The 27,665-nt window shown below is 38.6% G+C and overlaps 1 protein-coding gene across 2 annotated transcripts in view; it reads right to left on the reverse strand.

Moving 5' to 3' along the window:
- Positions 1-27,665, reverse strand: part of WDFY2 (WD repeat and FYVE domain containing 2) — a 143,876-nt gene that overhangs the window by 78,866 nt on the left and 37,345 nt on the right. For both annotated transcript variants that reach the window (XM_069467699.1, XM_069467698.1), the window contains exon 2: positions 3,057-3,124. In XM_069467699.1, coding sequence (XP_069323800.1) covers positions 3,057-3,124 — 68 coding nt within the window. The remainder of the gene's footprint in view (positions 1-3,056; positions 3,125-27,665) is intronic.

The following is a 27,665-nucleotide window of genomic DNA, read 5'->3' on the forward strand; positions in this document are numbered from 1 at the left end:
AAACTACAAAACAAGTCAGCAGTCCCCCTCAAATTCTCCATAGAGAGCAAGGTTTAAAATGAACTTTCCTCAGGGAGACTCTGTGACCAAGTGCCCGTAATACCTACTTCCCATGTGGTAACACTCAGCACACATCTTGGCCGGTACTCGTTTAATGTCTGCCTTCCCCAACACGCTGTAAACACCATGAAGGCAGGCACTGTCTGCCATATTTAACCACTATATTTAAAGGGACAAAATAAGGAAATAAGCCATATTTTAAATGTGTAGAATTTTTTTCTTTTCTTATTATATACTCAAATAAACACAATATGGTCATATCTGCCTTGTGCTAGCCATATTATAGCCTCCAGATATATGGTACTTTTCCCCTTATTTTGTAACTAATGCCACGTAACCATTAATTAAGGATCATACTGAGTAACCTCTTAGCAAAACAACTTTCAATAGAAAGGACTGCAAAACAATCCCTTGGAAACTCAAATCTATTTCAGGTTCTCTAACTGATTGAAATGTAGCTTATTTCCTTATGCAATGATTCTGCCTCTTTGAGGTTAAATAAAGCTTATATTCTTGCTCAGAGGTCAGTTACTATATCATCTAAATGCATAAGAGTCTTGGGAACATAAAAACCAATTTCTGACCAATTGTGATGAATGTAGCCTTTTTTCATTTACCTCTACACAGTAGTGGAGCCACCCAACAATGAAAAGTACTAAAATCATCTTGACCATATGTACTTTGTTCACCTGCAAATCTCTGGCATGTAGGTCAGTGGCCTGTATACAGTAGGTGTGCAGTAAATATTTGATTGACTGGCATGTGTATTTACACCTATATATTTACAAATCAGCCCTATATATGCATAAGGCTTTACACATGTTCATGTAAACATTATGTACATAGATCATCAACATGTTGGCTATAAAGTCACAAGATAATCTTCTCAAACTTTGTACATTCAAATCACCTAGAGATTTTATTAAAATGGAGATTCTGATTCAGTGGCTCTGGGGTGGAACCTAACGGTGCATTTCTATTAAGTTCTCAGGTGATGCTGAAGCCACTGGTCCACAGACTACACTGAATAGCAAAGTAATCCCTTCTGTACCTCCTTCAGTAGAATACTGTAGGCAAAGCATACAAGGAATTAGAAGGTACTCTTTCTCAAAGTACATGTTCAGTCCTAAGGAAAATGGATGATAATGTCCTCAGGGGAACTCATCTTTATTACCAAGCTGAATCCTTCAATAAGCATTTATTGAGCACCCATGCCAGGTGTAGGAGCTACAAGCAACCTTTAGTCATTCTTGATGAAAATGCAACTAGAAAATGCAACTCTGTATTCTCGGTGATATTCAAATTAAGAGAGCATTAGAGAATGGCACCAAAATGTGTCTGTATGTGTATATGGGGAAGGGAGTGGGTAAGCAATCACTTAGGATCCTGTGCCTTCATGAAGTTCCTATTAAGGCTCATCTCAGGAAGATTCCTTGCTTGCCATCCCCAAATCCCCATCATTTCATCCAAGTCTGCCATATATAAATATATACATACATACACACACATACACACATATATATACACACACACGTGTTTGTGTGTATGCATGTGTGTGTGTATCCTATAGATCTCTAAGGCCAACTTCAAATTGCTGGATTATAACCCTTCCCCAACTCTTCCAGCTAGATACTGTATCAAATTTGATAAAAGAAGCCAGACCAGAGGACTGGTTATATCACCTGAAAATCAGAAAAAAATCCGAGAATTTCCTTCCTTTTCCATTTACCTAAACCCTCATCACTGCCATGGCTTAAAAAGAAAGTTCATCTTGGGCCCATTGCGTATAACAGTGTCTCCCAGAAGCAAAGCAGGTAAAGGAAGAATATAGCATTCAGAATTACAAGAAGTTTCTTCACAAAAAAGGGGCAGAATACTCAGTTCAGCTTCGTGGTTACCATCTATTTACTACAAAAATCTAAAAACATGCAAAGTCTCAGAGATAATTTGAAGATCACTGAAAACCATCATATCCTTAATAATTCATTTGTTCATAAACAGGCAAAATTGTTGTTTGAATTATTACAGTATGCCAGAGGCATAAACTTGAACACATCTACAATTTAGCATGCATTTATTTTGGCTGTATATAGTGGCATGTACTTCTGAAACTGGGATACTTATATCAAAAGAAGAGGTACACACTGCAGCAAGCCAGAGGGTAAATTAGCCCAAACAACAAACCTAGGAGATTTTTCAAGGGTGTTAATTTTAATTAAGATTTGATGGGAAGGGACTAAGGGAAATGACTAATACAACTGATAATGAATTTAAATAATCATTTTACACTAAAATAAACATGAACTAGGATGTCTAAAACTTCATTAATTTTAAAAATGAAACATTAAAAAGAAATTTCCTATTTTAGGGGAAATTTAGCTAGCTCTTCTCTATCTGTGGGGGAACTTCTTGGTGGAACAGTCTAAGAATCATTCATATCTATTTTTTAAAAGCATATTTGGAAGATTTATTATTTATCAGTGCAAGGACATATTTCTCAGGTAAGATCTTGGGGAAATGAGATTGACTTCGAATTAGAATGTTTCAATCCTAAGCAAACACTTTTGAGAACTGAATGCCGAATGCCTTGAATTTGAATAAATGATATAACAATAATGCAAGGACAAATTTACTTCACAAATGTAATCACTGGACAAAATTTGAATGTCTAAGGACACACTATAAAATAGTTAAACAGAAAATTGGAAAAGAGACGGAGACTGCTGTAATCAGACAGCCTATGTGCTGTCATCCTTCTTCCATTAATCTTATTCAGAAACTATGAATACAGAGTCAATTTCAGAACAATTTTCTTACTTTACATAGTGAAAGCCTTAGAAAAATCTAAAATGATTTAATATGGTACTTTCCATTATAATGAGAATGCCAACCCTAGTCTTCGCTACTCAAGAAGAAAAGACAGAGAAAGCAATCTGGGAAGGAAGGAGAGTCAGGGTGCATGTCTGGTTTTTCAAGACAGAGATGCAGATACTTACACGGCATTGCATGGTATATGCTTGGCCAATACTGTCCACTGTCTCTCTTTAACCAAACACGAACTGTCCTACAAGAGAAGAAAATGTGTGCATGAAATCACATGGTTTAGTCATGGGAAAATGTTGATACAGATACAAAGAAAACAAACCTCCTAATATTAAATATGTATATTTTAACTACATAATAGATATACACATATATCTTAGCCATATATGTAAAATACATATGCATATATATGTATACAACATATACCTCTCAAAAGAGCCTATATTCCTTAAATTTAAGGCTTCTTTAGAATTATATATGACTCTTTAAATATATCTTCATATATGTGTATGTATCACGAGAGTGCTTGAAAATTATTATTTTCATTATTCTTATTTTGCCTTTCCAAACATCTGACCTTTGCCCTAGTCTTCTGGCATCCATCTGCCTGGGGAACTATTAGGTTTTACCAGTGAAGGAAGTACAAAGAGATGAAATGACATAATATGCAGGGTCTCACATGAACAGAAGGATTACATAGTAAGTTCATAGTCTTGCAAATCAAGCCATTATCTTGAGGTACAGTTTTCTCAAACATGCTCAAGCAATAACAAGCTCTGAGATTCAGATTTTCTGAGCTAGAGGGGTAGCCATGGGACCCACTATGGAACAGGGTGATACTTCAGCAAAGGCTGTGCATGAAGTTCCAGGCTGGCAGCTGGATAGAGACAAGGCAGACACCCAGGAGAGTTCAGAGGGCAAAGACCAAAGAGACTGAACCATCTGGGGAGCACCACTAGGCTCTGACCAACTAGAAAGGCCGGACTATGAGTTACACCAGCCATGACATTATTAGCATTTGCCAGCAAGGCAAGCACAACTAGGAGGTTAAAAGTTATTACCCCAGAGACCAGAAGAAATGGTGAACATCAAACAGAGGGAAACAGTCAGTTTCCCACTGCCAGGACCCCACACCCATAAGCCATCCTGAGGTAAAAAGCAGACTTGGAGACTGAGCCTTTTTACCTCAAACAGAGTTTAACACTACCTAAGAAGACTATTTAAGTCATCATACTGGACTCAGTTTTAAATTGTATTGGATATCCCCACCCCACAGCTAAACACTGGTTCCCCTATAAACAAGTAGTACAAAAAAGACTAGAGCAACCACAGACACAATAAAGTAATGCCATTTTCTCTGCTAAGCCACAAGTTGTAGTGATATGTGGTGACGCCACGTCATGTACATGAATAATTTAGTCTTTCTGATCAACTAGCCTTATTTGTAAGGTGGACAAATATAATGGTAAGTAACTTGTAAGGAGTAACTCTATACATACATTATTCACATACACATCAGTGTTCACTCTTGTCTGAAACAAGCTCTTTTTCCAATATATGCTAATACAACATTGTAATATCAAGATATTATCTCAGTAAGAATCAATACAGGAGTGACATCATGGTAGATGGTGGAGTAGGACACTCCAGGAATCAGTCCCTCCACCAAATCAACCATTGAGGTGGCAAGAACTGTCAGCCCCAGCCCCATGGCAGGTAGTCATGGAGACTGTGGCTCATGCTCCTAAAGAGAATACTGATGTCAGAGTGGGAACCTTGTCTTCCACAATTTGGGGATGTATGATTTGATTTGTCTGATAGTTCACTGAAAGACTGAAGCAGAGGCTGGCTATTGTTTCAACCCCCCAGTGGTGCAGGGCTTCCCAGTGTCTTTCAAAGTAATTTAAAGAAACAGAAATTTTTTTCCTTGCTGGATCCAAGCATTTAAGGAAATCACTGGATGACCTCAGAGATAACAGAACAGAGACTTCAGTGATCACAAACAACAAGGAATATAGTATTTGCTAGAATACTTTAGAAAAGTCACTAAATAAATAAGTAGATGACTGTAACATTCAACAACAGCAATCCCTGAAGAGGAAGGAGAATTTGATTTCCAGAGTTATTGCATTACAATATTCAAAACGTCCAGTTCCTAACAGAAAATTAAAAAGTATACAAAGATCCAGCCTGAGCAAGAGCGAGACCCCACCTCTACTAAAAATAGAAAGAAATTATATGGACAGCTAAAAATATATATAGAAAAAATTAGCCGGGCATGGTGGTGCATGCCTGTAGTCCCAGCTACTCGGGAGGCTGAGACAGGAGGATCGCTTGAGCTCAGGAGTTTGAGGTTGCTGTGAGCTAGGCTGACGCCACGGCACTCACTCTAGCCTGGGCAACAGAGTGAGACTCTGTCTCAAAAAAAAAAAAAAAAAAAAAGTATACAAAGAAACAGGAGAATGTGGCCCATTCACCGAAAAAAAAAAGTTGACAAACTATCAATGAAGCTGTAAAATGCCTATATTTAAAAAGATCACAAACCAACAACCTAATTTTATACCTTAAGGAACTAAAAGAAAAAAAAAAAAGAACAAACAAAACCCAAGGCCAGCAAAGAAAAGAAATAATAGATTCAAGCAGAAAAAAACAAATAGAAACTAGAAAAACAGAATCAATGAAACCAAAAGTTGGTTCTTTGAAAAAATTATCAAAAGTAACAAACCTTTAGCTAAACTGACTAAGAAAAATAGAGAAAATGCAGTTAATTTAAAACAGAAATTAAAGTGGGAACATTACTTCCTACCTTACAGAAATTAAAAAGGATTATAAGAGAATACTTATATACCTGCCAATTAAATAATCTAAATTAAATGGACAAATTCCTAGAAATATACAATCTACCAAAACCGACTCAAGAAAAAATAATCTCAACAGACCAAGAACAATCAAATCAGTAATCAAAAACCTCCCAAGAAAGAAAAAGTGCAGGACCAGATGGCTTCACTGATGAGGTCAACCAAATACTTAAAGGAGAATTAAGAACAATCCTATTTGAACTTCTAAAAAATAAAAGAGGGAATACTTCATGACACATTCTATAAAAGCCAGACAAAGGTACCACAAAAAAAAACCACAGACTCATACCTCTTATGAATAGAGATACAAAACTCCTCCACAAAATACTAGCAAACTGAATTAAACAGCACATTAAAAGGATTATGCACTCTGACCAAGTGGGATTCATCCCAAAGTGCAAGGGTAGTTCAACATAAGAAAATCAATCAATGCAATACAGCATATTAATAGAATGAAGAAAAACACATGTGTGCATACACACGATCCCCTCAATAGACACAGAAAATACATTTGACAAAATTCAATAATCTTTCATGAAAAAAGCACTCAGCATATTAGAAATAGAAATTTCCTTAACCTAATAAAGGGCATTCATGAAAAATTCTTAGCTAACATCACATTCAATAAAGAGTAAAAGCTTTCCCCCTAAAATCAGGAATAAAGATGCCCACTTTTCCTCCTACTATTCAGCATTATTGGAATTCCTAGTCAGAGCAATTATGCAAATAAAAGAAATAAAAGGCATTCAAATTAGAAAGCAACAAGTAAAATTATCTCTAGTTGCAGATGACGTGATTCTACATAAAGAAAATCCTTAAAAATACACACACACACAACTACTAAAGCTAACAAATAAGTAAAGTTTCAAAGTACAAGATCAGCAAACAAAAAATATCCGTGTTTTCAATAGTAACCCACATTTTTAAAGAAATTACAGCCCTCAAAACACTATACATATACATTTACTCCTTGCAATACCCTATTAAATAGAGCTGTCTTCACTATATATACTGCCTTCCTTATACCAACTTGTATTAAGGGCACTTGATAAATTTTTACATCTCAAAATAAAAATACAGTTGATCCTTGAATAGCACAAGTTTGAAATGCCAAGGTCCATTTACATGTGGTTTTTCACCCCAGAGACAGCCAAAATCAACCCCTCCTCCTCCTCCTCAGCCTACTCAAAGTGAATACAATGAGGGTGAAGACCTTTATGATGATCCACTTCCACTTAATGAATAGTAAATATATATTCTCTTCCTTATGATTTTCTTAGTAATATTTTCTTTCCTCTAGCTTACTGTATTGTAAGAATACAGTATATAATACATATAACATACAAAACATGTGTTCACTGTTTGTTATTGGTAAGTCATCTGGTCAACAGTAGGCTATAAGCGCTCCAACCCCAGTGTTGTTCAAGGGTCAAATATATATAAAATATCTGTTCTCTTATCTCTTGAGGTACAACAGCAGTTTAAAAAGGAAAAACTGTATAGCATCCTAGAGGTCAAAACTACAATTTGGGTGGCTAGGAATTTCCTAAATAAAAATGTAAATTCCACCATATAAAACTTAGAAGTTTTAATTTTTCTGAAAATTATATTTTAAAAGCAATATGAAAAGCTTTTTTAAAAAATTTATTTATTTTTTATTTCAGAATACTACAGGGTACAAAGGTTTAGGTTACATATATTGCCTTTGCACCACGAGAGTCAGAGCTACAAGCGTGTCCATCCCCCAAACAATGTACACCACACCCACTAGGTGTGAATATATCCATCCCCTTCACCCCCCTCCCACCATATGTGCACATAAGTGTTGATCAATTAATACCAATTTGATGGTAAGTATATGGGGTGTTTGTTTTTCCATTCTTGTGATACTTAACTTAGGAGAATGGGCTCTGGCTCTATACAAGAGGGGCTAGATCACCACTGTTTTTTGTGGCTGAGCAGAACTCCATGGTGCACACATACCACATTTTATTAATCCACTCATGGATTGATGGGCACTTGGGTTGTTTCCACATCTTTGCAATTGTGAATTGTGCTGCTATAATCATTCAAATGCAGATGTCTTTTTTATGGAGTCTTTATTTCCTTTGGGTAGATGCCCAAATACAGAGAGCTGACTGTATATGGCCACACAAGGTCCATCCCCCGCATCCTACCCTGAAAAAACATATGCTTTTTTCTATATTCTAGCAATCTTTAGGAGTCTGCTTATATTAATGGAGACAATGAACAACAGGGACTGGAACAACTTGCATTTTCCAAGACTGCCAAAATCTAGAAGTTAGGAATTCTCCCCCACTGCCCCACAAGTGCACTTGGACATATTCATTCATTGACTTGTTGATTCATTGATTTACTAGACAAACATTTATTAAGCACCTACTAGGTACTAGTACATGAAATGCACTGGAACCACCAAGACAAGCAAGTGCCACCTCTGTTGTCAGGAAGCTCACAGAGCACCGGGGAGGCAGGTCACAGCACATTACGATACAGCAAGGTAAGAGCTAATAAGGTAGGGAGACACCCATGCTGTTATAGGGGCACGTGGGGGCATCTAACTGACTACAGAGCCGGGGGTCAGGCAGTGTCAGAGAAAGGTTCTCAGAGATGACAGAGTCGGAAGTGCAGGATGAACGGGCATCTGCCAGAGGAAAGTGGAGAGGAAGTGGAGCATGTTCCTGGTAGAAGGGCAGCACCTGCAGCCCGGGGAGGCCAGAGCGAGCATGACTAGTGAGAAATAAGGGCTGAAGATAAGGAACCAGTCACAAAACCACAACTGGTTTTGTTTGTTTGAGGAAGGCCTGGAAAACACCTGGTTACCTTGAAGTAACCGGTTTGGAGGATGTGGGCTGTAAACCAGGTGAAAAGGAAGACGGGCTGAAAGAGAGACAAGGACAGATTTTAGAGCATTCAGGAAGTAGGAGCATCAGGGCTTGGGGGCTGACCAGATGTGGGGTGATGTGAATGGGGGTGCCATTCATCAATATGTAATTCTGAGTCCATCTTGAACATGCTGAGTCTGTGGACAATCCAGTTAGGGCTGTTGCAGAGTGAACAGTCTCTCTGGAGTTTAGGGGTGAGACTTGGGCTGAAAATTAAGATTTGGAAGCCAACAGCATATAAGTAGTAGCTTCAGTAACTAAGAATAAAAGAAGGCCAACAACAAACACAAACCCCTGAATCACATCAGCAGCCAAGGGGTGTAGAAAGAAATACATCTGCAAATACCTTAGAGTGGGTCAGCAAAGAGATAGAAGAAAAATCCTTCTTTACCGTTCAGACACAGAATGTGTCCTGAATTTGGGTCCAGAAAATAAGGTCATCATAAGCATACCTAAGAACTGAACCAAATTCACAGTGAAAACGTGCCTACAATAAACTGTTATCTATATAGGTCACTTTTCTGAGAGAAAAGGGAAGGTTGGGGGTGGCGACAAACAGTATACCACAGGTTGCTAAGCTACTGAATAACATAAGACGGGGCGTCTACCCATGTCGAAATCCAGGCTTTTAAAAATGTGCCCTAGAATGATGCAACCTTCATTAGTTACCATAGCAATGAGCTTCATTTCCCAGGGGACAATTGTTATTTTTGCCACCACTGAAGTAACTTGGGGTGGGGAGAGGGGGCAGTGAATCCCACTGTGTTTTGAAGACCCTGAATTTCCAAGGACTACTTTTCCAGTAGATTACATGCTGCAACAGCAATACAAACAGAAGGAAGGCAGCCCTCAGCAATCTGCAAACTAATAGAAAAACTTTGAGCAATAGGATGTCAATCAATGTCTTTTTGTAGGTTTTACAGTCATTTGTTTATAGAGAAAAAAAAAAAATGCTTCCAATGCAGAGAATGTTGCAGAGATTCTTAGAAAATATAGCTGAAAGATTTTTTGAAAGCTTATTTCTCTATGATTATTAGACTTCTCTGATTATTTGTAATAAGAACAAACTGACAGGTTCCCAGCAAATGAATTTGGATCACATATAAGTAAATAAACTAGACCCAATCTTTTACAATGTACCGTGTATCTTTTGTATCCAGGGTTTCTTGACCATAGACAGAAGCTGCTGTGTGGAAACTGGCAGTGTAACTAAGGTGGCCAGGGGTTTAAACAGGGACTCGAGATGGTGCTGTCCAGCCTCTGGTTCCCTCTGCCAAATAGCTCATTCCTCACATTAATGACACTGCTACAAGACCTAAACAACTTTGCTGAATCACAGACACCTGGACTTTTTTTCTCATAGCTGTAGCAACCAGCAATCAGAGGCTAGAGAAGAGGTGTGGCTGTTTTATGTTTCAACACCTTGGGATTTGAAAGGCATTCTTGCTTTTGAAACATCCACAGCCATTCTGGTCATTTGCAGTCATGTGCATCGGTGAGGTGTCCTTACTACAGCTGTCTTCCCTCTGCCTTTCAACCAGCTAGGTCATTCCTCCTAATCCAAAGGCTGTGAGAGCCTTCACAATTTAGAATTTTAAAAATTACATTCAAGTGACAATATTTTCAGTGCTTTTTAAATCCATAAAATGAAGTCTCAACATGAGGTTAAATGCACTCATACGCCAGATGAGACATTACAAACACAAAATACCTGGAAATTGTCTTATCAGTCAATAGTGAGAGCCCCGAGAGAAGGAAGGAAGCCACAAGGCCTTCATTCTGAGTAGTTTTACTACTACTGGTACTACTCGGTGTCTGAAAACAGTGTCCTTGCATTGTAGACTTCCTTTGCTGTATTTTGTTTTCTTGGTGCTAATGCTTATGCACAGCTTCGTGTCCTTGCATGGCTGTGGGTTTTCTACTTCCCAGACACCCTCTGGCTCTCAACAGTAAACATGCATATCCACTTTCCCTTATGAGCACAACTGCCCTATGAAACCTTCGGCACTCCTCAGGTAAAACTAAGCTTCAGGATCACACTGTGCCTTGCACAGGGCTACATCAGGACATGTCACATTAGCCATCAATGCTAGTTAGCAAGTCGTTCTTCCCATGACACAGTGAATTCCTTGAGGACTTGTAAAATGTTTACCTCTGAATATTTTTATCTTTGATTTTTTTTAAATAACTACAATACTTTTATTTTTAATCACATCCAGTATTTAGAATAGAGCAAGTGCTTTTAAATGGTTATAAAACTACATGAAAGAAAAAAGAATGGGAAATGAAAGAAAAAAGAATGGGCAATAAAAGAAAAAAGACAAGAGAAAAATGAACACTGTCCATGCAACGGTGCGGAGGAACCCATCAGGAAGCACTTGGAACAGCCACACAGCAGATCAGAGAGGCTGGGCAGGGGGCTGGTTATGAGCCATCAGCGATGCCATCTGCTCCTCACCCAGAGTCCCTCACAGGCCCAGAGAAATGCTGAGTACAAGCCTTGAACTGTCAGCCTGAGTAATTCAACAACGTGAGAGTGATCGTCAGTATCACCCAGTAGGAGGAATCCGGATGATATCGTTAGAGGAAAAATATAGATTTAAACCTTGCTCTTGGCTCTGTACACAGCGGGAAGGCATGGTTTGTGTCTTCCGACTCGCCACTATATTGCTGCAGCCTGCTATGGTGGCAGGCGTGTGAGAAATGCTCAGTAGAGACTCAGTGAAATAGTAAACGGAAGGAGCCCTGGCTGCTACTGTTCTGAATCTGCCCGTGGATTAACTGCTCTCTCCCAGGGTAGTCATCTTAAAACACAGTATGGCTGGGGGGAGGGGTAATAGGGAGTTACTATTTAATGGATGCAGAGTTTCTGTTTGGAATGATGAAAAAGTTCTGGAAATGGATAATGGTAACAGTTGCACAACATTATGAATATACTTAATGCCACTGAATTATACACTTAAAATGGTTAAAATGATAAATTTGATGTTATATATATTTTACGACAATAAATAAAAATAAATAAATAGAAACATTATTTCTCTGAAACTGTAGTCTTCATAGAGTCACCAAAGGTGCAGCAATTAAAGACAGGTGCCCATGACTGGCCCTGGAGCAGGTCTATAAAAAGCATCCTGGCTGAGAACGTTATTATTAAAATAAAAATCCCAAGGGGCAAGTAAAACAGATTAGATACAACCGAAGAGAGAATGTATAAACTAAAAGGTAAACAAAAAACAATCTAGAATATGTTCTTCACAGAGACAAATATGTGGAAAATATGAAAGGTTAAACATGAAGGATAGAGTGAAAAAGATTAGAATGAAAAGGTGTAAGACATATGCAAATGGAAGGAATAATAAGAGAATTAGGAAAGAGTCAATAGTTGAGAGATAATGGCTCAGATTCTTATAGAAATTTTGAAAAATGCCAATCCTAAAATGAAGACAATGAATGACAGGAAATTAGCCCAGATCAGATCAAAAGTTATTATTTCCTTTTCAAGATGAAATGATCACACTGTGATGGTGACTATAACTCAACTACATTCCTATTTTCCTGAGATCCTGAAACATCAGATATGGTATTCTCTGGGAATGCATACGGAACTCGTTGGAGAAAAAGAGGAATCCAATCATGCATCATTGTACCATAACCACTTTTTTTTGCTATCTATGTTCTCATAAGAAACATGTCAAACACATTTTCAGTACCATCTCTTATATCTCAGTGGTGACTAGAAATGCTACATGAATAAGATGAACCCATGTTGGGTAGAACATGGTTTTGGGAAATAACTTCCACTAATGAAATTAAATAGAGCAAGGCAGAAAATAGAACGACCACCCATTCTGCCTATCCCTTCTCCATTTCTGTTTATCTTTTACTAACCACCCCAAGGTGAGCAAAGCAAAGTTACAATCATCCCAAGTGGATGTGTGAAGGTGTTAGCTAGGACTCTAGAGGAATTAAATAATTTGATTAAAGTTATATAGGAAAATGGTGAGGAAAGCCACATTAAAACCTTATTGTCTTAAATACAGTTTGTGAGCCTTGATTGGTTACTGCTTTGAAAAAATCAACTGTAATAATAAGTTCAAAGTAGAGAAATTCGCACATGTTAAATGATATTAACAAATTATTGTTACTTTAGTTCTGTATGATAATGGCATTGGGTATGCAGAACAAGTTATCCTTTATAGATATATATTATAGTATTAACAGGTGAACTAGTAATCTAAAATTTGTTGAAAGCAAATCCCAGCACCCCTACTCAACAAAGGGTGGAGGGGGAGATACATGAAACAAGATTGGCAAAGGTTGATAATTGAAGCTAGGTGATGAATGTATCACTATTTTTGTGTGTTGCATATATTTGAAATTATTCATAATAAATTGTTTATAAAAATCTTGAGCTCTTGACTCACATCAACAACTGTACATAACTATATGTGACAGCCTCCGCTGGGAGCACAGAAAGATTATGATAGAAAAATAGTAGTGAATACTAATTCAAGTAGTAATAAACACTTTCATCATCCACTTAGCAATCTGAATTGGTTTAATATCCTTTATTGGTATTAATAAATAGTTCACAGATGAAACACCCTTTATTTCTAGATAACAAATTCTGGGCCTCTAAAATGAATGAACAACCTTGAATGTGTTGTGCTTTTAAAAGTTTGAACAGCTGAGGTTAATTATCTACCTTATACGCCCAAATGTTAAAAAAAAAATTGGCGCACAGTGTCAGAATAACCGTGCTAGAAATTTTTTAACAGCTCTCATGTCAAATATTCTCAATATATATTATGGTAGCATATGTCAATAATAAAGGAAACAATAGCATATGGGCTTCTTTGAAGTTAGCAGAGTGGGTGAAAATGTCTACTTCTGCAGTACTTAAATATATTTCACTATGCCATTAAATTCTTACTACTGGAAAATACTAAATTGGCATAAAATAATTGAGATTCCATATGAAATAACCTACATTATTTTGAACATCCGTCTATTCTCCTTTACGACAAAGAGATAAGTACTGAGTTTCTAGATGGAATCATAAAAGCCCTTATGCTCTAGCTTATTTTAAAAAGTATAACTAACCATTTCTCACAAATTTTAAATGCATCTGACATTCTTTCTAGGAATACAAAAGAGGTACAAAACAGAAAAATCAGAGGCACAGCCAAGAGAGTCGACTAGAGACATAGCATGTCGGATCGTCCCAGCTGGAAGGTAGTATATTGTTGGACTGAGGAAAGCAGGGAGCAGTTGGAGCCCAGGTGTGGATTGCGGGGAGAGACAGCACAGATGTTCCGGGACCCAACCAAGAAAAAATGGCGAAACTGGGAGAGAGGAAGATAGAGAGGAGAAGACACCGGCACGGACCAAACCCGGAGAGGCTCGGAGCCCAGTGAAAGGGTAAGGGGGGCTGTCCCTCCCCCACCTAGCTACCTTCAGTGTAAAGTGGGAAACAGAACATACTAGGGGTGCTTCTACCGTCCACCAGCCCAGGCATGGCTGCTAAATAGGAACAGCGGGATGAAAGAGCAAACTCCAGGAGTTAGGGTGTTAAAAAGGGACACTCCACAGAAGAGCACCACGAGAGACCAGAGTGCCGGCTTTCTTGCACCTGGACACTTCCTCCTCGGCATCTCCTCCAGTCACCGTATCAGAGAAAATAATTTTGGCTTGGGTGGCTGGTAGCAATGCCCCCACCCGCACACTGCAACTGTGAGAATACTCTTAACTGAAGAGCACAAGATCGGCTGCTTCCCTAGGGCAGGTGGACATTCCCAGCCGAGCCCACCACTGAGAGCTGGCCACCGTAATTTGCAAGCTTCCTGCCTGCTGGCCTTTAGTGGGATCATGTGCTGGCAGCTTGGACAGGTGGGCCAGACCTGATGCCCCCCAGACATGAGAGTGGTGCCGGGAGATGCAGGGGAGAGATCTCGGTCCCAGATTCGGGTGACAAGGAAGCCCTTGTAGACATATCCAAAAGGGGAGTTTGGAGGGGTACTGAGGAACAAGGATCTGTAAGTGCACCTATCCTCCACCCCCGCTGGAGAACTGCCATATTGGATATGCCATACTGGTGCAGCATTTGGAGTGAATTAGCCTGGCACCTGGTTCCCATGACAACCAAATGCCCCCGGGGTGCCACGGCTGAATGGGAGCAGCAGTCCCTCCCCCCACTCATTACAATAGGAAGTGCAGCTTGAGCCAAGAAACTCGCAAGTGGCCACTTCTCCCTAGAGGGAGCATACCCCTGGCAGAGGCCCCTGTGGACAAAGAGGCCTACCTTTCTCCACTTGGGGTCTTGCGCACAATTGGGGGCCCCCCTACTTGCCACTGCCCCACAAGACGCAGGCTAATAGGTCAGACACACGGACTACTAAGGGGTAGTACCAGGGCTGGTCTTGGGAGGTGAGAAAACCCACACAGACTGTTTTGATCGGAGAGTGCTGTGGAGTTTCAAGGAACAAATAGGGAGGGTGCTCACCCCACCCGACAGAGAAACTGCATTGGTGGACAAGAGTGGAAAGAGCCTGGTCTGGGGCCTTAAAACTCAAGCGATCAGGCCCCTCGCTCCGTAACAGACTTCCCGGCTTGGAGAGATTGCCCTGAACTTCATACCAGCAGCTCCGGCTAGGAGCCCGATAAGCAACCTCTAAGCTTTGCTGAGACTTAGCATAGCCTCTCAGGCTCTCACAATCCAGCCACAATTTGTCTTGCCCTTCCCTCAACCTCAGGGAGAATAGAGACCAGGCAACCCCCTGGGAGCTACAGGGTCCCTCCTAAAGCTTGGGGCATTCGCGTGGCCCACCTGGGGAACCAGAGCTTATCACAGGCACAAAAGACCATCTCAGCAGCCAGATCTTCCATGCAAACTTCACACAATGATGGGGGAACAACCCCATAGCAAAGCATAGCGCTTTCCAATGTAAGCAAACAGGGAGCAGCTGATTCACACTCACAATCACCACACACCAGCTCAGAGATTAAGCTGGGGAACCTAACTCACTACACACTGTCGGGAAGAGCTGAAGACAGCAGGTCAGAGGTAACCCAAGAGGTTCATCAATCCTGCTTCAACATCCCATAGGCAACTCAGGACCAGCACCCCTCTCCCTGGCATGCTCAGGGATCAATCTTTGGGGAACCATAGACAAGCACATAAGCCAGACCTAGCACCCTCAGGTCTCAGCCGAGAGGCCAGATGAGAGGGAACCAATAAAAGAACTCTAGAAACATGAAAAATCAGAGTGAAAGGACACCTCCAAAAGAAAATAAAAACTTCTTACCAATGGATAACAACTGAAAAGAAAAGATTAAAGTGACAGCTGAAGAATTTCAAATATGGATTGTAAGGAAGCTCAATGAAATATAAGAGAAAATAAAAACCCAACACAAAGAAACCACACAAACAATGCAGGACATGAATGAAAAATTTGCTAAAGAAATCGAATTGGGGGGTGGGGGGGGAGGGACATATACCTACATGATGGGTGCAACGCGCACTACCTAGGGAACGGACACTCCTGGAGCTCTGACTTGGGGGGAAAGGCGGTACATGGGCAACGTATGTAACCTGCAATTCTGTATCCCCCATAACAATAAGATGGAAAAAAAAAAAAAAGAAATCGAATTATTTTTAAAAAACCAAACAGAACTTCTGGAAATGAAAAATTCATTCAAGGAAATACAAAACATAGTGGAGAACCTTAAGAATAGGCTAGATCAGGCAGAAGAAAGAATCTCACAGCTTGAAGACAACACCCTTGAGTTAAACAAGTCAATCAAAGCAACAACAAAAATAAACAAATGGGACCTGATCAAATTAAAAAGCTTTTGCATAGCCAAGGAAATAATCGATAGAGTGAATAGACAACCTTCACAGAATGGGAGAACATATTTGCATGCTATACATCCAATAAAGGGCTGATAATCAGAATTTACAGAGAACTCAAGCAAATCAGCATGAAAAAAAATCAATCAACCCCATTAAAAAGTGGGCACAAGAGGTGAACAGAAACTTTTCAAAAGAAGATAGACTAATGGCCAATGAAAAAAGGCCAATGAAAAAAATGCTCAACGTCTCTAATCATCAGGGAAATGCAAATCAAAACCACAATGAAATATCACCTAATGGTAGTAAGAATGGCTTTTATCAAAAAGTCCCAAAACAACAGATGCTGGCATGGATGAGGAGATAAAGGAACACTTATACACTGCTGATGGGACTGTAAACTAGGACAACCTCTATGGAAAATAGTATGAAGATACCTTAAAGAACTAAAAGTAGACTTACTATTTAATCCAGCAAAATTCCATTATTGGGTATTTACCCAAAGGGAAAAAAGTCATTTTATCAAAAAGACATTTGCACTAGAATGTTTACTGCAGCACAATTCACAATCGCAAAGATGTGGAATCAACCCAAATGCCCATCAATACATGAGTGGATTAATAAAATATATATGTATATATTTTGTATGCATACATATATTGTATGTATATATGTGTGTGTGTGTATATATATATGTATATACACACATACACCATGGAGTGCTACTCAGCCATAAAAAAATGGTGAACTAATACCTTCTGTAACAACCTGGATGGAACCGGAGACCATTCTTCTAAGTGAAGTATCCCAAGAATGGAAAATCAAACACCACATGTACTCACTATTAAATTGGAATTAATCAATCAACACTCATGTGCACATATGGTAGTAAAACTCAACAGAAATCAAGCAGGTGGGAGGGGTGAGGAGGGATGGGTAAATACACACCTAACAGGTACAATGCACACTATCTAGGTGACGGGCACACTTGTAACTTTGACTCAAGTTGTACAAAAGCAATTCATATAACCAAAATGTTTATACTCCTGTCATATTCTGAAATTTAAAAAAAAGAAAAGAAACCCAGAAAAATCAAAAGGACAATGATATTACATCTTTACTAAGTCAGATAAACATACAACAGTAGCTACTGCCCTCTACAATTTTGCTTGATATAAAGTGATGATTTAGAATGCATGGTTGGAAAAAATGTCATGTTATCTTGTAAAAACCACAGTATACAGATATCCCTTCCTCCTATAACCAACCTTTCTTCCTGTGGGTTTTTGAGATACATAATATATACTCATGAATGTTAATAAATCCCATAAATCAAAATCACATTAACTTCTTCCACACTGAGCCTTTCTCATAAGCTTCTGTAGAATTGTGCACCAGTGTTCCTTGACATATCAAAGTACATGGCATACAAAAGCGGAGATAAACCTATGATAGCAAAATTTCTTTATATGTTGGTTGGAAAAAAGTCTATTACTAGAGATAATTCATTATGTCTTGTCCTCCCTTGATTTTAAGCTGTGCCAACAATAAAGCTTACAGATAAACTCATTATATGCACAGAGAAGCCATAGAAATAAAACCTTTTGTTTATTAGTTAACGTTTATTTTTCTTTTTGTGGGGAAAGTACAGTAAAAGCAAAGCTGTAACTAAATTATTCTCTAAAATTATCTTCAAGTATTCACCAAATTGCAAAAAGATTCTGAAATTCATAAGAATCTTGAGCTAAGCCTGACAAGACACACAGTCCCTCCACTAAAGGCCATTCTGTAATGCAAGCATGATATGTAAATTATTGTTCTACATAATATATAATACATCAGCGTCAAGTCACTCAAAAATAAAAGTCCAAAAAAGCTTAGCAATGCCGAATATTTGTACTAGCCAGCATTCTCCCAAGGAGTTATATATGCAATAAAATGAATGACATAAGCATTTTCTGACTCATATAGTGTAGCTTTTCATGAATGAGTACTTATGTGTGAAAATGGATTAACTCTCTGATCTCATTTTAATGAGTTTCTCTTTGTTTTTGAGGGACTACACTACACAGAAACTCAATCACTCTACTTTATAGTCATTTAAATCAATCCATTTAGGAGTCTTGAGAAACACACTGGCTTGTACGTATTTGGGCAAACTCACCAAAATTTAAAGTCAGAGAATAATTTAAATAATATAGTTACCTCGTCCACCCAATAGGTTGCTAAGCCCAGTCAAGTCTACCTCCTTAATGTAACTAAAAGCTGTCCTCTCTGCTAGCTACACTGTCTTAGCTCACAATCTCATCAATACACCCTAGAGCCTCCTAGCTGGTCTCCTGACTCCTCCTATTTCATCCTTCTCTGATCCCTTCTTCACCCAGCCACTGAAGTCTTCTTTTTAAAATTCAAATCTTATTATGCTACAACCTTCAAAGATCTGGTGATCAAGTCCACCTCATGATCTGCCAGACCCTGTAGGATCTGACTTCTGTCTGCTTCTCTGGCCCTACCCACCCCAGCTGCCCAACACTGGCCCCATACTCTACTAAACTACTCTTAGTTCTCTAATGCAGTAGCTGCCAAACTTCTGGATTTCATAGCTCAGGAAAAACAATAACAAAAACAACTAAGAAGGTAGTAAGTTAAACACAGAGTTGCCAACTTTTTATTTGCCAGGAAAAATGATTTCAAACAAAAATAAAATCTACAATTTGCTAGCATTTTCATTTTACAAAAAGTTAAGGAAAACATGGTCTTATAACTTTAAAAGTTGAATAAATTTAATTTTAGGAATAGAAAGCTCACTGCATTGTCTTTTTAAAAAAAATTTCACTGCACCCTGGCAAAAATTTTGCATGAACTTGTTCAACGAAATCACTGCCTTAACTCATCATCAATACCCGTAAGTCCCTGTGCATGCTGGCCTTCTGCTAAAGCGTCTGTTCCACCCCTAACCCCTGTTTACACCTACATAACTAGTACATCCTTCAACAATCACTTTATAGGGCAGGGCAGTCCTTTTCAGATTTTAATGTGCATAAGAATAACCTGGGGATCTTATTAAAATGTAGCTTTTAGTCACAAATATTTTGTGCTATGCTTCTTCTAGGTTTATGATTTTAGCTTTTACATTTAAGTGTATAATCTGCTTTTTGTTCATTTTTGCATGTGGTATGAGCTATGGATTGAAGTTCATTTTTTCACATGTGGATATCTAATTATTCCAGCACCATTTGTTGTAAAGACTATTCTTTCTCCACTGAGTTGCCTTTGCTCTTTTGTCAAAAATCAATTAACTATATATGTGTGGGTTTCTTTTTGAACCTTATTCTGTTCCATTGACCTATCTGTCTAGGCAAAGCTATCTCATGTGTATCTAGATGGCTCATGATCCAAAGACAAACAGCATTCTGTCAAATGAGAGAGGACCTGGAATATCCTAGACCTCCTTGATGTTTGCCTGTGTTTTCCTTCCCCTGCTTTACTGTATCCTTTGTCTTATTAAAGCCTTAGGTAAATATACTTTGTGAAGTCTTGTGAGTACTTTCAATTAACTGGCTGTGGGTAATTGCTGCAATGATTTTGCTTTCCATGATTTAAAAGACTTTTCTTCCCACAAAGCCAAAGAACTGGCTGTTTTCCACCCTGACTAAATGGGTCAAGGTCAATTCCCTCTTTGCCCTCTCTGCCAGGATGGGCACCTCCCAAATCACACCAATCATGGCCTACAGGCCTATTTTGGTAATAACCAGTTAACTATGGCCAAGATAACTAAGGTAACGGTAAAAGGGGGAATTTTTTAGTCTAAAGCATGTTTAAAAATCAGAATGTGTATGCCAGCGTGTGAAATGCCAGTGTGCACGTATGAATGTGGGTTACAAAGGTAGCTGAAGCAACTGACACATTGACCTGAAAATGAGCAAAACCCAGCAAAAACCAAAATCTTGTAAGACATATTACCAACTGACAGATAATTGCTGGGCTTCCTGATACACAGAGAGAGAGACAAAGTTGTATATCCAGCATATGGACAAAAAGATGATGAAACTTCTGGTGGGCATTCCTTCCAATGAGAGAGTCAAGCCAGATTAAAGTGTATGTGGGCACTTCCATAGTCTGAGAAGGGAGTTACACTTTGGCACTACCCAGATATGGGGAACCAAAAGAGAAATAGGGAATGGAGGTCGGGTTAGAGCAAAACTGCCACCTCTCCTTCTACTAGTTGGGAAAGTTAAATAATAGCAGTAGAAGGAATAATAACATATTGAGCATTTGTTATTTTAAGACATATTGTGCTTTACTAGCTTTATATTCATCTAATCTTCACAAAAGTACTAGGAGGGAGGGAGCTCCTGTTTTCACTTCCCTTTTAGAAGTGAGGAACTGGGAACTGCAGTGTAGTGACACTAACCTGTCTGTGGTCCCCAAGCCAGGGAGGGGAAGAACCAGGAGTTACTACCAGGCAGTCTGACTCTGAAGTCTAAGTCTTACCATGAGACTATTTCTGAAGCCATCAGAATGCTCAGAGAAAGGAATAAATCAGACTCAGAGGGCAAAAAGTGAATGGAGGAATTCTGGTGAAAAGTTCTCACTATTTAGACAACAGAAGGCAGAAAGCTGAGGAAAATGGTCAATAGGCATTTACAGCACCTTGCACAGTGCATTAGTTAGACTTCTAATTTATGTCTCCAGGTACAGGAGACAAAAAGCGTGCTGCTCTGTGAAATTCTCTTAATTACACAAAGCTACTGCTCTTTGGCTGGCATGGAAAATGATGATCGCTTCATAATTCATCTTATAACTCTTGCCATGTAAAAGGTTTAGGGCTTCCTCTTGGAGGGGGCTTGGCATATTTCCCTTCCTTCTCCTCCAACTCTGACATCAGAATGAAATCCACTTAACCCAACTGTAACACACCCAATTGCTTTGATCAGTACATAAATGTTTCAGCAAAAAAGTCCTCTTTGGGCCGGGCATGGTGGCTCATGCCTGTAATCCTAGCACTCTGGGAGGCCAAGGCAGGAGGATTACTTGAGGTCAGGAGTTCGAGACCAGCCTGAGCAAGAGTGAGACCCTGTCTCTACTGAAAATAGAATTAGCCGGGGGAGGTGGCGTGGGCCTGTAGTCCCAGCTATTTGGGAGGCTGAGGCAGGAGGATCACTTGAGCCCAGGGGCTTGAGGCTGCTGTGAGCTAGGCTGACACTATAGCACTCTAGCCTGGGCGACAGAGCAAGACTCTGTCTCAAAAAAAAAAAAAAGTCCTCTGTGCTCTACTGTAGTTATTTCTTGGTACTGAATATATGAGAAAAAAATTAGCCTTTTCCAATCTTAAAGTGCTAACAGATACTGTAAATTTACATAAGCTTAATTCACTGACTCAGACTCATGATGTCTTTTAAAATCTTTGCTTATGAAAAAGGTTGAAGTACTACTTTTCCTTCATTTTGATAAGCATACGAAGTACTTATCATGAACCAGGACTAGTACTAGGAATACAAAGAGTATAAAAATGGGGGCCCAAGTATCCAGAGTCAGATTTTCACCCACTATTTCTTAAAAACACACCTCCAGGGTTTTCCAAGACTACACTATAATTTCATTTTTTTAGAAACAGGGTCTTGCTCTATCACCCAGTCTGGAGTGCAGTGGCCTGATCATGGTTCACTATAACCTTGACCTCCTGGGCTCAAGCAATCCTCCCACCTCAGCCTTCCAAGTAGCTGGGACTACAGGTGTGTGCCACCAAGCCTGGCTAATTTTTTTTTTTTTTTTTTTTTTTTTCTGTAGACACAGGGTCCCACTACATTGCCCAGGCTGATCTTTAACTCCTGGCTTCAAGTGATCTTCCCTCCTCAGCCTCCCAGAGTGCTGGGATTACAGGTGTGAGCCACTGTGCCTGGCCAAGACTACACTGTTAGTTCCTGGTGTTGTTAAAGCCCTGTAATTGTCTTTGCTTGGAAATAAAGTAGAAAGATCATGACGGAGAAAGAGAATCTTTACAGTTTTTTGATCTCCAGTCTTAGAAGCTGGACTCAGAAATAAAAAAAAAGTCTATCTTGCACATGGCAGTAGACTTTAAAATGTAATAATAACAACTAACATTTATTGAGCCCTTACTCTGAGCCAAGCTCAGTTTTAATGACTTTATAAGAATTATTTGATTTAATCTTTACGATGGTCCTCTAAATTGGCACAATCACCATGTCCATTTTCGAGATGACGAACTAAGGCACAGCAAGGGTAAGTTAATTAATTTCTAAGAGGTTAAGTAATTTACTTAGCCAGAATTCGAACCCAGGCAGCCTGTCTCCAAACCCCATGCTCTTAACAACTATTCTCTCCTGCCACTGAAGAAAGACTAAAATAGCTTGGCAACATACCAGATTAAACAGAATGACCAACAGACTAAAAGCCCAGAAACATACTAAAGTACACATACTAATTAGCATACTAAAAAGTTATTACAAATAATGGAGGGGACAAACGAATTGTACAATAAAAGGTGCTGCCCTATTTACTGATTTATTTGGTTCCAAAAATTTCAGGTGGTTCAAAGAATTACACGTGAGTATCTAGAACCAAGATGATACATGTGACTCCCTTCCGTCATCATTTCTTGCTAAAAGAATCCAACTAATTCAAATAGGAAAAATTCCCCACCACTGACTGGCCACTTAACAAGCACCCCAGCCACAAACCTGAACTCCTGAGAAGAGTCAGTGGGAATGGTTTAGCAAAGGGCACAGCGAGTGGAGACCCCAATTAGCAGCCGGTTCCCAAAACATCCACAACAAAACTGCTGCCATTCATCAATCATGACAGCCAGACTCCCTACCGAGTACCATAAACTGTTAACAAATTTTAATATTATTATATACACGAATAAACTGGTGCTCAGAAGTTAAACAAGATGACCAATGCTATATACAGCTAATAAGTAGCAAAGCCAGGGTTCCTCCACTACATATAATAGAGGGGCCAAATCCACCAGGATCTCCTCTTTAGAGCCTACCGACAGCTCCTGGATTGGAGCAGAGGCTGGAGGCAAGACCATGGAGAACCAGCCGTGCTAGGCCTTCTGACTGAATGGCTGAGGCCAGGCAGCTATTCAGGGGGAAGGGAAACTACCCCAGCGGACCTCTCACTGCCAAGGCAGACACAAAAGGGAGACTGTTCCTGAACAAAGGCAAAGTCCACCCTGCAGCTGTCTCCCACTGCCTACAGCTCCAACCCTACCCACACAAACTATTAGAACCCTAAACTGCTGATAAAAAAATTTTTTGCCTTTTTTTAGTGAAAAGAACTGAACAATGACCTACACAACCTCTGACAAAGCATATTTCAGTTACCAACATTAAACAAACTGGACCTCGCTTGACAGATGAGCAAACAGAGAAGCTGGCAAACTAGACAGGGGAAAAGACTCAGTATTTCTGGAGAAGTGGAGAAATGTGAATAATTAGGGTAACTGCAAGAAGCAAGACAAGTTTGCAAATTTTAAAACTGACATTCTCAGTGAGATTCAAAGGGACACCACATCACTGATATAAAAGTTATGAAGAAAGATGAAAATGAGCAACAGGAAATAATAGTATAGGAAAGCAAAAAGGGACACTGGTGGCCTGTAGAAGAGAGGCAGTGAAATGCAGACTGGCTACTGCAGAAAACCACGCTGGTGCCTGAGAAGCCCTGCTCAATGAGATCTTCAGAACCCACAAAAAAGTCATGAAAAATGGGAAATTATCAGTGCAAAAGATACCACCTGAATGACAGATCTATAAAAGATCAAATCTGTATATAACAGGAATCTCAGAAAGAAAAAACAAAATAGAAGGAGGATATAATCATTAATGAAAAGTAATAAGTAAATAATGTGAAAAAGCAGAACTTAAAATGAGGTTTTTAGACTGAAATCATTCATTCTGACCTTGGTAGAATTAATCATAAAAGAACTATGCATCCAAGGAGAATTTTTGAATGTTGGAGAGAAGGAAAAGTCCAATACACATCTGGACCTCCACCAAGATTAAAACAGTAAAAAGGAATATGAATGAGGTGGACATTGAGCTTCTCATCTACCACAGTAAGTGCTAAAAGATAATGCAGTAAGATGTATAAGACTGTGAAGGGAAAAGACTGTGACCCAAGAATTCTATATTTAGATAAATTATCAATACCACAACTATCATTATTATACAGCGGAAGAAATATATTAATATACACAAAAGGACTCAAAAATATACTTTCCACGTATCCTGTCTGGAAAAATATTCTTAGTGAAGGGACGTTATACGATCAACTGAAAAAATAAATTAGAATTAAGAACTCAAGAAAGTAGAAGATATATAGAAACATAAAAGAAATAGCTGTGAGCAATAAAGCTAACAAAACTACAGTGGTCTACATAATGCATGCTAATGGTGTTGAAATCAATGCAAATATTCAGAAAGAACACATGAAGGAGCATAATGTAAAAAAAAAAAAAAAACAGTATGAACAAATAGTTCCCGTTATTTCAACAAAATTGAAGAGGTAAGGGGAAGGAAGGAAGAAAACATGCTGAGGCACAGATAAGGCTTAAGGGAACTCCACATCAAATATTCTAATGATAAACAAATCCCGTCAAATTTTAAATGTATCCACAGTAAGAACAAAGATTGCACAAATAACCCCCAAGTCACAAAAAGAACTGTTTTCCTTCTTTGAAAAAAAAAAAACTTGATAAACAAAAAGCAAAATAAAACTCAGAAAAAGGTAAACAAAAAGAAAGCATACTTTGAAAACCTAACACAAGAAGCTAAGAACAAGACCAAATATTCAGTAAACACTAATGAGTTAAATACTCTTTTAAAAGAGGAATCCTCATAAACTGAGTGAAAGGGCAAAATACCACTGTCTTCCTGGGTTATTAAATGAAGCAATGTGTGCAAAAGTATCAGGCATATAGGAATTGTTCAAAAAGTGAATATAAAGAAAGAAATAACATTGCAGATAATGTGGAGAAGCAAACTTTTTTTTTAAAAAGAAAAAAAAATCCTTCTAGTTTAAAACACCAAAAGAATTTCTTCAAATAAAAATTTGTTTTAAAGTCTCATGATGAGCTGGCAAGAAAATGAAAAAAATCCTCAGAAATCAAAAAGATGAAAGTGTATAATCTTTGAACCAAAATTCCACCTGTAGAAATTTATCCTACATTCACATTCTGTAAAGGTAAAAAATTACACATGGGAATAAATAATAAATTCAGGACAGTTTTCTCAGTTTAGGATGTTTTTTACATAGTCTCATAGAGTTTTTCTTTCTTCTATTTGTATAAATTTATGGGGTACAAGTACAAGTTTGTTACATGCATAGACTGTGTATTGGTAAAGTCAGGGCTTTTAAGGTATTCATCACCCAAATAACACACATTGTACCCAATAAGTAATTTCTCATCCTCATACCTCCATGTCTCCATTGTTGTATCATTCCACACTCTGTGTCTATGTGCATATATTATTTAGCTCCCACTTGTAAATGAGAATATGTGGTATATTTTTTTCTGTGTCTGACTTGCTTCACTTAAGATAAGAGCCTCCAGTTCCATCCATGTTGCTGCAAAAGACATTATTTCATTCTTTTTATGGCTGAATAGTATTCCGTTGTGTGTATATACCATATTTTCTTTATCCAGTCTTTCATTGATTGACACTTAGGTTGATTCCATATCTTTGCTATTGTGAATTGTGCTACAATAAACATATGAGTGCAGGTGTCTTTTTGATAAATTGATATTTTTTTCTTCAGGTAGATACCCAGTGGTGGGATTGCTAGATGGAATGGTAGTTGTATTTTTAGTTCTTTGAGGAATCTCCATACTGTTTTCCACAGAGACTGTATTAAGTTATATTACCACCAACAGTATATAAGAGTTCTCTTTTCTTTGCATCCTTGCCAACATCTGTTTTTTGTCTTTTTAATAATAGCCATTCTGACTAGTGTAAGATGATACCTCATCCTGGTTTTAATTTACATTTATCTGATGATTAGTGATGCTGCGAGTTTTTTCATATGACTGTTGGCCATCAGTTTAAGATGATTTGGGCTGCAAATGACAGACTACCCAACTAAAATTACTTCTGGCTGGGTCAGTGGCTCACACCTATAATCCCAGCACTTTAGAAACCCTAGACGAGAGGATCACTTGAGGCCAGGAGTTCAAGACCAGATAAAATGATTTCAACAAAAAAAGATCCAACTTAAAAGGACTAAGAAATAGGTAGTTCCAGGTCAATTCAGTAACTCAGCGTCTTTAATGGTTGAGGATCCATATTTCCACTCTATCACCATGAATGTGCTGAGAACATCGATGAATACAAAGTTTATTAAGATTGTATATAAAATAATCTTTACTAAGATCAAAGAAAAAAAAAGAGTTAAAGGAAACATGTTCATAGTGGTTGCTCCAAGATGGTGGGCTCACAGGTGGTTTCCTGCTTCATATACTGTTTTTGTACTCTCAATATTTTTCATAAGAATATAATATAAGCCAAAAAAGAAAAATATATATATAATCAAGAACTAAAAGAGAAGTGTTACTGAAGAAAAAGAAAGGGCTTAATTACCCCTTCGCCTTAATGACATAGGTACTTTCTCCTTGTTTTCCAATTAGAATTCTTTCAAGTTAATTTGTTGTGTGCATGAGGCTTTTAAATTTTCCACCACATGCACAGCAGTTTTGTATAAAAAGGAAGCTATGATGTTGTTAATGATTATCCTCTATATAAAGTGTAACACTGGTTTGGAACTGACCAGTGCACAGAGTACTGTACATGCCTTTATTTCATTTATTACTGACTACAACCCTTATAAATAAATAGGGAAAATAAATATAGGTAAATAGATCATTTTGCAGTGAGGAACTTTTAAAGTTTAATAATTAGGCCGGGCGTGGTGGCTCACGCCTGTAATCCTAGCACTCTGGGAGGCCGAGGCGGGTGGATCGCTCAAGGTCAGGAGTTCGAGACCAGCCTGAGCAAGAGCGAGACCCCGTCTCTACTAAAAATAGAAAAAATTATATGGACAACTAAAAACATATATAGAAAAAATTAGCCGGGCATGGTGGCGCATGCCTGTAGTCCCAGCTACTCGGGAGGCTGAGGCAGTAGGATCGCTTAAGCCCAG

The sequence above is a fragment of the Eulemur rufifrons genome, chromosome 4 (assembly GCF_041146395.1).
Source record: "Eulemur rufifrons isolate Redbay chromosome 4, OSU_ERuf_1, whole genome shotgun sequence".
In the NCBI taxonomy this organism is placed as follows: Eukaryota; Metazoa; Chordata; class Mammalia; order Primates; family Lemuridae; genus Eulemur; species Eulemur rufifrons.